A 13,773-nucleotide genomic window follows, 5' to 3' on the forward strand; every position below is an offset into this window, starting at 1 on the left:
CAGTACAACTGACATTCAGACCGCAACGCTAGACTAGTGCATTCATTCACAAGTACATGAGTTAGCATGTATTTGAAAAAACTTACATCCTGCATCCTAGACATACAGTTTGCTTATTTACATGCTCTTTAAGAAGAATATCTAGTTTTCTTCACTGGATTCTACACATACATGCATACACACAAGTTGCTGTTATAGTTTTACCATGGTGTATTTTTTATCATTAAATGACTCAAACAACAGCAAAACCTGTAGAGACTAATCTGGGCCAACGGAAGTACATTTCCAGGGTAACTGCCTGACTTCCGATCTCTCTCTCTCTCTCTCTCTCTCTCTCTCTCTCTCTCTCTCTCTCTCTCTCTCTGCATTGCCATTCTTAAAATCCCATCACTGGGAGAAACAACAACAAACTTCGAGCTAGCAAGCCACACGCTAAAGATGGCACGTTCTAAAGAACATGTGGATGGTGCAACGAGGCCTGCTTGGTTCTTTGGGGAATGATTGGAAAGATTTACAAAGAATATGTTTACGGCATTTACTCTCCAACTGGGACCTTTAGGTGGGATGGCTGTGGGATCCAGTGCAGATGTGGGTCGTGCATGCGTCACTCTGCGACAGATAGCCTCCGAGATGCTAACGAGAGACTTCTGGAATGTCAACCCAGTAAAAATGGGCCTACTTAACCAAGTTGGTTCACTGCTGGCTACAAGTTAGCATCAAACACAACAAAGGCAGTTAAATGGTGTTGTGACAGTAACACATGTATCAGCTGATTTAGAGAAATCACGTTCCTGTCTCGTGTGAACAGTTAGCTTAATTTAATAATGTATGTGGCGGGGTTTTTTGCGGGGTGCAAGTTCCTTCCTGAGACTATTTAGCAGAGCCACGGTCGCTGCGTCCAGGGTTTAGCCCCGCCCAACACGACTGTGATTGGTTTAAAGAAATGCCGGCGTGTTTTTTCTGCTGTCCAGGAAGGTGTGCGTGGCGGAGCCGGAGCTTACTCCACAGCGCTGTGGACATGGCTCGGGCAATGGAAGACACCCCCCATTTACTTTTCTTTTCCAAAGTAATGTAATTGTCATTTTATGTTATGTTTTTGGTTTATGTTGTTTTATAATTTTGTTGTTGTTGTTTTTTCTTTATTTTTTCTTTTTCTTGTTTTGACACTGTTGTTGCTCTGTCTGATTTTAGTTTGTTTTTGTAAAATACAAAAGGAAATAATAAAATGATCAGAGTATTTTTCCATCTGGACTAATAGGCTTGTGGTTTAATAAAGGTCTTTACAAAGGCCTCTCTCGGACCCTTTGGGCTTCTGGGCCTAGTTTTGTACATTTAGCTGGCGGCCGAGCAGGTTTGAATTCAGTTTAAAATTTAAAGGGGAAACACACAAAAGCATACAGTAAGTTCTTTATTTTGGGCCTGAAAGCATCCTCTAGCAGCCCTTGCTGGCTGCTCCTCGACGGTGGCCACACTAGAGCACGGTGAATCAACCGGGCTCCTTGAGAGGAGCGTGTGATGTTGAGTAACACGGGCTTCCTCCTGTGTGTCTGCCAGAACAGGATGTGGTTCCGCCTTCAGCTCTGAGCAGACACAAATCTAGCAGGCGCTCTGCATCTCTCTCATCTCTCCCTGCTTTCTCAGAAGAAAGAAAGCTGATGCTGATTGATTGAGGTGACGAGGTTTTTTCTCCTTATATAGCAGTGACCTTCTTAAGCTCATCCATTTACCCCCCCCCCCCCCATCCACTTAAAGAGGGCTTAACATGATTACCAAGGTCATTGGTGGTCCTGTTTGGTGGTCCTGAGATCTTTATAACCACTTCATGCTCCTATGTATTTCAAAAAAACAGAATTACCCTGCTTCATATGCAGTGTTTGCCACATACACAATAACCATACCAAGCCTCAGTTGGATATCCATAATTACATTTGTACTAGTCACAATGTATTTTAAATATTCAAAATTACATTTTGAATATCTGGAATGTTTTTTTCATTTTGGAAAGCTGAAATCAAAATGATGACTAGTGACAATGGGATTGTAGAAATCTGAAATTGGAGTTCTTCTTAAGAAGAATCTTATTGCGGAACTCTAGACTGTGGATTCTGGATGGGAAGAATGACGCTGTGAACATCTGAAACTGAAAGCCCAATACACATTAAGGCAAAAATGACTTTGTTTGTCCTAGGAAGAAGGATGTTGTGGATATCTCAAACAACCATTGTGGATAGGAAGATTGTAATTCTGAATATCTGAAATATTCCTTTTTTTCAACAAGGAAGAATAGAATTACAGATATCAGCTATTACATGTTAAAATGGCTTGCCATACAATACCACTGCTACTACAACAACTACTATTACTGGGACATAATTGTGTGGGATCAGAGTATTAATGTAATATTGTGGTAGAAATCACGATTTTTTTTAATGTAATGGCTCATTTAGCTCCAGTCCATGCAGAGGGACTCAGCAGTATGTTACCTGGGGAAGGAGGGTCTCTCTCCTGCATCAAAGGCATCTCTGAACTGCTTGACAGCATTGTCCTGACCCGGGAGGCGAAAGATGCCCTCCTCATTCAGGCCATGCTCTCTGATGAACTCTACACACTTCTGCACCAGGATTGGCACCATGTGAGGCCCGAACCGCTGCTCATATGTCACTGTGTCCATGAGACTCTTCCCAAACACTGCAGACAGGCAGAGAGGTAACACTGACTTCTTGGACCAGTGATGTAGAATCAGCAAACATTCAAATTAACAACACTATTGTCCCTTTTGACATGGTCGTTACAGTTTTTAGCAGCTGTAGGCCGGTGGCTGTGCTTTAAACACTGTTTTTGTTGGAATGAAGACATTCTTATTATCACTAGAAAGTAGTAGCTTGACATTTTGAGAAAAAACTTCTCTTGCTGAGAGTTCCAGCTACACCGAGTAGCTGGCTAACTTACAGAAGCAACACGTAGCCGGGCTCTGTCCAAAGGTAGCAAGAAACCCATGACCCAATACCACGGTACATGACTTCCTGCTTTTTTTGTGTCATAATTACTATGACCACTAGAGGGCTTGCTTAACAATAAAGGTAAATGTGGGTCCTAATAGCTGCTTGTAAAACGGCCTATGGGGTCGTTTTTTTCGGGGAATACAGTCTCTGGGATTATTTTACATTTGAAAAGAGTCAAGCTAGCTGTTTCCCTGTTTCCAGTCTAAATGCTAAGCTAAGCTAACCTGCAGCTTGTTCCAGCTACATATTCAATGAACTGACATGAAAGCTGATACAAATATTCTCAGCTGACTCTTGGCAAAAAAGGGAGAAAATTTACTTTCCAAAATGTCTAATTTCTAGAAAAACCTTGTCAAAAAAGATAGTTGCAGTGTCACACATAAACTCAGTTTCCATAACAATATAAGGTTTTACTGAACCTCCACTTGTTGGTGCTCCAATGACCCTGCGCAGGGTGCGGACCCACTCCTCCAGGTCACTCTGGGAGTTTGCCATGAACACATAGGGACATCGCTCTCTGTCTCCAGTTGGACCTGTGAAAGGACGGGTGTTGTTGGATAAAGCTTTAGTAGAACCGATAAAACTGTTGGAAGATTTCCAGAGAAGATTGTGATTGCAGTTTGTGGTAGATTCTGACTTTCTGCTATGCAGGTAAGACACCATAAAGGGTCATGTCGCCTGATTGAACATAGTCATAAGTAATAGTAATAATTTAAAAACACTGGTATATGAGGAAAAACAATTCTGTAACTTATAAAGAAGACAAATATGACACAAGAAAGATGAATCAGAATGGACCGTATGTGATGTATAACTGCTGCACACAACAAAACCCATCTAGAACGGCTAAAGTCCGTTTTGCTCTCCTTTTAGGGGTCGGTCATATGCTTACGTGGTATGATCTCGAAGAGGTACTTCCCAGGATCATCTGGGTTTGGAGGGACTTCATTAACTTTACTGAACCGCACCTGGATGACTCCCTGGGGACCAACAAGCACACAGAAAACAGCACATTAGTGTCATGTCCAAAAAGGTCAAGAACCACCCACTGGTAGTTATCCTCGTGTTTATAATTCATTCAAAGAGTGCCATAGTCTACCATCAATATTAACTATTTACCAGGGAATGGACATGACATACTGAAACGTTGATAAATTATTATTAAAAAAGGAATTGCATCATGGCTACAAGTGTGCAACTTTCTTTTGTCACACCTGTACTTTTGTTGCGGTCACCAACACACTTCTGTTTGTCTTGTTAATGTAGGTAAGGCCTCAGCAGGTACTTCCATCACAGGTGTAGCACAGTGACTCTCAAAGAGACATATATTGACTGTTGATTGTTTGATTTTACTGCTGCACAGTGGCTCCTTTAAACATGTGACTGTTGAATTTAATGTGGCGACGCAGTTTTAAAGACACAGTTAACGCTGTGAAACGGAACTATTTAAGTATAGGCAACACACATACCTAGGGTTAGTTAAAGAGCAGGGATTGGCTAAAAATGAGTCACGTAAAACTACCAAAAACATGACGTCACAGACTAAGGTAAGTCAAAGATGACTGATTTTAAAATTAGACAGATAACTTATGATTTCTCCTGAGTGAAAGTCTTGTGTTTGGACCCATCCCCCCCTCCAACCTGCAGACTGATCCACAATTTGGTGCTATCGCTTCCTGCTTTGTACTGGCGATAATGCCGGCCGGCTCTGTGGACTCACTGGTGACTGTGACAAAGAGGAGGACACTGGACAGACTGCTGGACATTACTGACAATGCCAGACCCCCCCCCCCCCTCGTACACCGTCATCAGCCCCCAGAGGAGCCTGTTCAGTGGAAGGCTGCTCCTTCCCAAGTGTCGGACCAACAGACTCAAGGACTCCTTTGTCCCTCATGGCATCAGACTGTAAAACGCCTCACTCGGAGGGGGGGGGGGAAATAGGGCAGAGAGGACAATACATACACACACACCTGAACTCAGATACACACCTGGACTCACATAAATACCTGGACACGTTAACACTTGACACTGACACTTAAGGATAATTTATGATAAATGTCTTTTTCAGTTTTTTTTTATAGCCAAAGGTTTTAATTTTGTTGTTTTTATTATTATTATTATTATTATTATTATTATTATTATTATTATTTATTTATTTATTTATTTATTTATTTATTTTTATTTGAGAAAAAACAAAAGAGGACAATACATATTAATGAACATTTTCACAAATGTTAATATGCCAGATTGTAATCTTAGGCTAATTTAAATCTGCAGACCCCCTGGCAGGTTGATGGTACACAAAAAATAATAAATGCATACACTATACACAGGCTATATACAGAGAAACAAGGACAAGAACAGTGATTACATCATGTCAGAACAGACAGTCACAAGAAGAATGGAGAACAAAGGACATATAGAGACAAAAAAAAAACATCCACTATATTACACAAACCACAATTTTGCACATGCCCTGTCTAACCTGATATTGCACTGACCCATATAACACCACCCTATATTGCACTGACCCACATTTTTAATAATGCAGTAACTCTGTTTTCGTCTGATATATGAAAATTCCCTAAACATGATCACAAGTTTGTGTGTCCCTCAGCCACACTTTTAAACGACTCCTAAAGATAGGAGGACTTGTGCTTTCCCTCACTGATTGTGGACTACTGCTCCAGAAGCTCACTCCCTGATATGACAGAACGTTCTGTGAAAAGGCGGTTCGCCTAAACGCCAAGTCGCCATCACCTCTCATAGTGGCTCTAGTCACTCGAGTCCCGGCAACACTGCTAGACTTTTGTTTAATAAAATCGCTCAATGGTGGAGACGCCAAACCATGTATAACCTTATAGATTAGACAGGTTGATTCAAATAATTTGAAATTAGCTAAATTTATAAGCTTATATTTATCTAAAATTTGGCAATGGTGATATGATGAAGGTTTCTTGTCTAATATTTTAAATGCTCTTTTGTAGCATACTTTGATTGGCTCAATAGCAGCGTGACTCGTATAGGACCAACTTGTGATACAGTACTCAATATGAGCCAGTATCATAGCGTGCAGGAATGTAATCGCTGCTGTATCTGTTAATGATGAACGAACCTGCCTAAAATTCCGTATATTAACATTTACTGTTTTCACAACTTTTTTAACGTGTTTTTTAAAGGACAATTTCGAGTCTATCATTACTCCCAAATACTTAAATTCCTCAACATTAATCAATTCTAGTCCACCCAAGCGAACTTGTACAGCGGTCACGGTTGTTTTAGGTTTACTAAAAAACATTGATACAGTCTTTTTAACATTAAGGCACAGGCATGAGTCATTCAGCCATTTTTGTAAGTCATGTAAAGCCAATGAAAGCTGATGGGCTGCATCATCAGTACTTTTGGCTTGTGTGAAAATTACCGTATCGTCTGCATACATAATCGTGTCCACATTTTTGCACACATTGGGCAAATTATTCACATAAAGTGAAAATAACAGGGGCCTAGAATTGATCCCTGAGGGACACCTTGTGTATAGTGAAGATAGGGTGACTCACTATTCTTTATTTGCACGCATTGTTTTCTATCCGATAGATAAGACTGTATCCATTCAACAGTTTGATTGCTAAAGTTAAATGTTAACAGTCTAGACAAGAGCTTAAGGTGATTCACAGTGTCGAACGCACGCTTAAAGTCAACAAAAACAGCCGCAACATAACTGTTTTTGTCTAAATAAGACTTAACCTTCTCAACAAAAACACAGACAGCCGTTTCAGTTGAGTGAAGAGATCAAAATCCGAATTGCAAAGGGTGCAAACCTGGATTGGAATCATTAAGATGCACAATGATAGAGTTAGCAACCCACTTTTCTGCAATCTTTGAAAAGATAGGAAGTATGCTAATAGGTCGATAATTAGCAGGGTCTAATTTATCACCCGATTTATATATTGGAATGACATTTGCCACCTTCCAACTCAAGGGGACGACTGCCTGCGTGATTGATAAATTAATAAGATGGGTCACAGGCAACAAGATACAAGATTTATAATGCTTCAGAAGATTGGTATCAAATCCAAACACATCCCTTGCTTTAGAACTTTTCAATTTAGAGATTATGTTTTGTACTTCATTTTCTGAAATTATTTGAATATTAAACTTTGAATTTTGAGTTAAGGCATCCATATAGGGATCAGTATTGCCAATATTTTGTTGAGAGTCACAAGAGTTAGAAAACAGTTGTGCGATCTCATCAATGGTACTTTGGAAATAATCATTTAATTTAGTTGCTAGGCTGAGGGGCTCTGATACCAATTCATTAGCAAATTTGAGTTCAAGGTCTTTATCAGCAGTGTGCTTACTTTTACCAAGAAGTTTGTTAATATTTTCCCAAATTAGCTTACAATTTCCTTTGGCACTATTAATTATTGTCATAAAAAAATTAGCTTTTGCCATTCTCAAAGTTTGCGTGACTTTATTCCTTGCGGATACAAGGAATAAACAGGAATATTATTACTGTTATCTTTGTACTGTCTTCCTCTTTTTCTCTCTACACTGTATTCTTCTGCTAAAAACTGATGCTGGAAATTTCAATTTTCTTGCGGGAGTCATCCCAAAACGATTAATAAAGAGAAGTCAACGTTACCTCAGCCTCGAGAGGCCGCCGCCTAACAAGACATATAATTATGGGTCGTTAATAACTTCTTGCACAATCGACCTACGTGGTCGTTTTTCTGGGTAAGGCGAGCTGTCAGAACAGCAGTTAGGGGTTTTTGTGTGGCCAACCCTGGGAATTCTATCCAGTAACGACTATAGGAATGTAATGGTCCCCCCCCCCCCCGCCCTGCAGGCTCTGGAGGGGCAGAGCAATGCTTGTAAACCAGAGAATTAGCTAAAGGCGTACCAAAAAGACTTCCAGTGGCAGCAGGGCTCTTTGTGACAGTTCTAGCACCACTTGTTTACAGGAAGTGGGCAAAGTTAGCCCCACAGCTAGAGTGTGTGTGGTGTTGATTAGAAAAGATAAGGGCACATTTCTGATTAACCTATGACTTAAACTATGAACACAAGATATTTAATACAACAAAAAGGCTGACTTTAGATTACTGGTATTACTTATAATGGTAAAATTAGATAATGCTGGTTTGCTTTTTTTAAATAACATCACTGAATGTAAAAGAAGTAGAACATTTAATAGAGAAATACATTATTTTTGAACAAAATCTCACATATGGATTGCATGCACCATAATTCAAAAATGTTATTATTGTCATTTAATGGTGATTCAATTTAGAATTGCTTTGGACATAATGTGCAACTGCATTTTATGTCAACAAAGGACAAAAAGAAGACATAGGATTACATCACAGTCAATATAAAAGTATTAGTCATATACTAGAATATGAATATAAAATAAAGTAAGATGGACAGGGTCTCACCTGGACAGTGGTCTCCTTGTCATCTTTGAAGTAGGTCAGAGTGGTTCCTCTCAGCACAAAGTAACGCTGCTGCCAGTTCTTGACTAAAGACCTCTGCTGTTTCTTGAGCCAGCCGGCCTTCAGCGGCTTCTCCATGGACCTGGAGGAGCGCGGCGAGCCGGGGCCGGGGCCTCCCTCTCCGGGTATCACACTCCTGGATCGCGCTGCCAAACACCACAAGAAAGCTGTTGGTGAAAGTGTGCTAAAGAACGATCCCCAACGTGCTGTGTCACAGCCGGAGCAGCGAAACATTACCAAGATATCAGAGCTCTACTCAACTGGAGCAGAGCACTTCCTCTTTTTGATATCGATATGCATCAGCCTATCACGTTGAAGAGACCTGCTAACGACAGCATATTTGTGTTTGACACTGAAACACTTTCAGGCTGAAAGGAAACGGTTGGTCTGAGCTGACCAGTTTCCTGTTGAAGGTGCACCAATGCAGCTGAGATTGTTCCACATAAATAACCCAGCGGTCTGAAGGAGCCAGGCCAACAAGCAACAGGCCAGAGCAGCTGGTCTCCACAGTTTTTAAGCTATGGACCCCTCAACTGAAAGAGAGATGGAGCAGGGACCCCCTACTACGTATACTGTATGAAATGAAGTTCCATATTAAACTGGGCCTACAATAACGTGTACGGCAGCCTAAAGCCTTCATACGTACCCCTTTTGCATTAGAATACTAAGCTATTCAAATAGCCTACTAATTGTTGGAAGGATTTTATAAATTATGTTTTAATGTTAAAAATACATGTGGCAAAGTGAACCCTCAGGATGAACTGGATCTGTGAAGACTATCTTAGTGACTACCTTACCTATAGGCCAGTACGCCTATCTATCTATCTGCTTATTAATATGTTGGATTCAAGTTAAGACTTTCACATTATTCTTTTTTTTAACAATAATAAGGAGGCTGCCCTGCATTACTCTGAGGACCCCCTAGGGGTCCCGGACCCCCTGTTGAAGATCTCTGGGCTCAGAGAATAACCTGTATGTAGAACAATAACACTTTATTTGAAGGGTGTGCATAAGAAGGACATAATACGGTCACAACTATGACATGACATGTAATGCAATGTACATAAAGGAGTCGTTATGAATGTTTATGACTGGTAGTTGATAGTTATTGTTTTATTCGGTAAACTATGACACTTTAATGGAAAGCTGGCATTGTTTGAGAAGTTTATGTTATGACGACAAGATATTAAGCAAGACAATATTAACCTATCAGTGTCTTTGTTATGACAACTTGACATTAACCTTAACAACATAACCTGTCATAAATATGTCATGCCAGGAAATAAACTATTTTGCTTTATATGTTAACATCACATTAAACTGTTATTAAGTGATTTGGTTTTACATTAGCTGTCATGAGACCATCACAACTGTGTCATGAATGGTTTTCCTTGTATCAAGTAACGAGTAACCGCTAACTGTAGTTAGCTGTCGTTAGCTAGTTAGCTTGGTTCTCAGCAAGGAGCCAAACCCAGAAAGAAAAACCATCTCGGCAGGCACGTAGTCAGTAATGGGCCAGGGCGGCACTGGCCCCCCCACTTTACTCACTGGCCCGTCCAGCCAAGTTTGATCAAAATACAGAATAACAGAAATAGTAACCTAGTGACCTTCCTGTTTGGTAAGAAATGGTGAACGCTGATGAGGCTTCTCTCTGAAACGCGTCTGTGTTCCACATTGAATAAAAAGATAAGTTATCTGGGAGTGACGTAAATTTTAGTTTGTCCAATAGGGGCTAGTCTATGTCCTGCAGGATGTCATGATGTGGGCTAGTCTATGTCCTGCAGGATGTCTGATGTGGGCCAGTTTATGTCCTGCAGGATGTCAAATGTGGGCTAGTCCATGTCCTGCAGGATGTCCGATGTGGGCTAGTCTATGTCCTGCAGAATGTCTAAGGTGGGCTAGTCTATGTCCTGCAGGATGTCCAATGTGGGCTAGTCCATGTCCTGCAAGATGTCCTATGTGGGCTAGTCTATGTCCTGCATGATGCCCGATGTGGGCTAGTCTATGTCCTGCAGGATGTCTAAGGTGGGCTAGTCTATGTTCTGCAGGATGTCTAAGGTGGGCTAGTCTATGTCCTTCAGGATGTCCGATGTGGGCCAGTCTATGTCCTGCAGGATGTCCAATGTGGGCCAGTCTATGTCCTGCAAGATGTCTAAGGTGGGATAGTCTATGTCCTGCAGGATGTCTGATGTGGGCTAGTCTATGTCCTGCAGGATGTCTAAGGTGGGCTAGTCTATGTCCTGCAGGATGTCCGATGTGGGCTAGTCTATGTCCTGCAAGATGTCCAATGTGGGCTAGTCTATGTCCTGCAAGATGTCCGATGTGGGCTAGTCTATGTCCTGCAGGATGTAAACACCTTCTCTGCTGTTTGGGTCATGTTTAGTTGCCACTTTGTGCCATAAAACAACGCTGCTGTATTTTAATATAAACATATTTTAGTCTGAAAAGGTTCAAATCAACAGTTTTTTGTCTTTTTAGACTGAGCTTTGTTGGTTGAGCATGTTATAGACAGTACTGCTATTGCTGTTCACTTTTGTACTGTACAAAGTACTACTTCTGCCTACACCACTACATCTACATATATACATACATACAACTGGAAGTGAAACTGACACCAAAATCCTCTTTTAAAGTTGTTTTTTCGGAAATGTCACCCTTGACTGATACTTGTCACCCTTGAGTTGTGTGACTTGGGCGGCCTTGATGCGACGGTTAATGGAGCGATGAAAGGTCAGAGCCAGAGGTCTACGTGGCTCAGAGAAGACACAGTCCTATGGACACGGCCTGAGCCACACGCAGGACTGTGGACTGCACAGATAGTTAGATTGAGATTGAGCCCACTTGCTCAGTTGTTCTTAAATTCAGCGTGTCTTCTTAAGCAAGATGATAGAGGAGAGAAGAAGAAGAAGGGCAGCACCGGGGTAAACAGGAAGCGACCACATCATCGCCGGAGGGCAAGCGACACTTTGAAGGTCTCCACCTAGACGTTTGATCTCATTTAAAAAGCATCACCCTCCCTCGATTAGCGGACAGTTAAAGTGCTGTTGAGGAACCCAGAGCCCACACACAGAGGCCGATGTCACACCACACCCACAGCTGACAAACACACGGCCTCCGCCATCAAAAGGACTTGACTTCAAGTGCTTAACGTCAGGACAGGGAAGATTATATTCAGTTTCCCACGGACTGTGTGGAGGCTTTTTTATATATAGAACAGCAACTAAAGACCATTGGGAGAACATTTAGAAGTGGGTGCCTGTCTACCTGTTTCCCCCTTTTCCCCGCCTTCATGTTAAAGAGTTCAGATTTATTGAAGCCATTATTGATGCTCTCGTCAAAGCCACCAGACTCCATTGATAAAAACTGTCATTTTACCTCGCAGAACACAGGAGTTGATGGTCTTATGGGAATTATATTGTAAGGTTAATTCAAATTAACATTTACTCCCGCGCACTGGCAGAATTGCGGTTGTTCCTTCTGAAAGGCCAGAAGCAGTATGACTGTGCACACACATGCATTGCGCACACACACACACACACACACACACTGTGTGTAGGCAGAGTTACATACAGACCGCTACAAAGTCAGAGCTCTGCAGAAACCCAGCTCTTGCATCAGTTTCCTGCTGAAAACCTGCGTCACTCCAGCTCCCGAGTGTGAAACCTGTCACAGCCGTGGTCCACAAAACATCTCAAGGTGAAAGAATCACGAAGGACTCTCCAACTTTCAGGAAGTTCAGTTTTCCTACTAAAGAAAGCTCATAAGAGCATCTGTTATTCAGTCAACATGAAGCAGATAAAAATGAAACAACTTCCTTTGACAGAGCTGAACGAGCAGTACCACTGATTGTGAGCATGATTAGAGCAGGGTGCACGGGGTGAACTACAGCAGGACTGGAGTCACCCATTGTGTGTGCAAACCACTCTAATTTGAACGTTGCAACTGTTGTGCCATCCGAGCCTCAGAGCCAACAAGGCATGTCAGCGCTGATCCCACCCTATGCAAACAGAGGTTAGTCTAGACTGCTCTACCGGCACTTTAAGCTGCATGGGTGCACACTTCTGCAGATGGCCAACAAGTTAGATCAATGCCGGTACTTTCAGGTGACTTAAGAAAAGCTTACACTTTTTAGTTGCAATTGTCAAGCTGTTTTTTAATATAGAAACAATCTTTTTATTTTGACATTTTACACAACAATTTACACATCCAGTCATTCTTCCAGGCAGCTGCTTTGGAAAATATCACATGGGACTCTCGCTACAGCATCACCATTGTTTGTTTTTTGAAGAATAAAAATAGAATGAAGAAAACTTTCTTTCGTAATGGCGATGCTGTATCAAGAGCAGATCTTTTCTTTTTCCAGTCTAATATTAGACGACAGTGACTTGTGTAAAGGAAAACAGACCAAAAACACATTGGTTACGTTACCGCACAGCAAGCCACGACCTGGCCAAAAACTCACACTGATAAAAACAAAAGGCAGATTCAGTCACTCCTTAATATCTGATTTATTTACTCTTCTATAACATAACCAGCCATTTGTGCTTCACCAATAGGATGGCACCTCAACCAGGCTGTAGATGTCATGAGAAAACAGGCAACAATATGATATTCTTGAAAGATAAATGTATGTGTTACGTGGATTTGTTTTACTCTACTTTACTACCATCTCTGGCTTGATGGCTAAATGATGAATAGTCAAAAGAACAAAGTGTAAAGCACCCCCCCCCACCACCCTCCACTGCTGACAGTGAAGGCAGCGCGGCCATCGGCTTACCTATGCGAGCTGTCTCAGCCTTGAAGGTGCTGAAGTCCCAGTTGCGTGGTAGTTTGAGAGACATTGTCCTTAACTCATAACCCAGGTCAGTGTTTCATTTCACACATACACCCCGCAGGAGCGCGCACACACACACACATACACACAATTTGATGTACACACTCAAACACACACACACACACTCAAACACACACACAAACAAACTGGAGATATCGCAGATCACACTTCCTACTTCCTGTGTGTTAATCTTTCTTCTTCTTCTTTTTCAGCCCTTCTAAACGTGTCCCCTCACGTTGCCTTTACTTCCATGTTCATACTTGTTCTATATATATATATATAATGAAAAAAGGTCCAGGGCTGCATGTAACACTAGTGGGGACTTCTCAAATGACTAATGTGCACTGGTGTCGCACACAAAAAGACACATGGGTGTCTTCTAAAGGAAATGGGGTTTCTAAGCTTCTGGTTGGGACTTGTTCAGTTGCTTTCAGGGCTCGGGCTGCCG

General features: G+C 41.6%; 2 protein-coding genes across 3 annotated transcripts in view; one reads left to right on the forward strand and one right to left on the reverse strand.

Moving 5' to 3' along the window:
• ch25hl3 (cholesterol 25-hydroxylase like 3) overlaps positions 1-3,746 on the forward strand; it is a 24,141-nt gene extending 20,395 nt beyond the window's left edge. Inside the window, exon 5 of the transcript XR_004332158.1 lies at positions 3,736-3,746. The gene's annotated coding sequence lies outside the window, so the exon portion shown is untranslated. The remainder of the gene's footprint in view (positions 1-3,735) is intronic.
• Positions 1-13,606, reverse strand: part of arhgap25 (Rho GTPase activating protein 25) — an 18,782-nt gene extending 5,176 nt beyond the window's left edge. Inside the window, exons 1-5 of one of the 2 annotated variants that reach the window (XM_032516800.1) lie at positions 13,269-13,605; positions 8,435-8,658; positions 3,895-3,982; positions 3,422-3,535; positions 2,484-2,688 (exon numbers count right to left, since the gene is read on the reverse strand). In XM_032516800.1, the coding sequence (XP_032372691.1) occupies positions 2,484-2,688; positions 3,422-3,535; positions 3,895-3,982; positions 8,435-8,658; positions 13,269-13,332 (695 nt within the window). In that variant the 5' untranslated portion in view covers positions 13,333-13,605. Of the gene's footprint in view, positions 1-2,483; positions 2,689-3,421; positions 3,536-3,894; positions 3,983-8,434; positions 8,659-13,268 lie in introns of both variants that reach the window. The other variant, XM_032516801.1, reaches the window with a different exon arrangement.
• Between the last annotated feature and the right edge of the window lie 167 nt (positions 13,607-13,773).

Source organism: Etheostoma spectabile, chromosome 5 (assembly GCF_008692095.1).
Source record: "Etheostoma spectabile isolate EspeVRDwgs_2016 chromosome 5, UIUC_Espe_1.0, whole genome shotgun sequence".
NCBI lineage: Eukaryota > Metazoa > Chordata > Actinopteri > Perciformes > Percidae > Etheostoma > Etheostoma spectabile.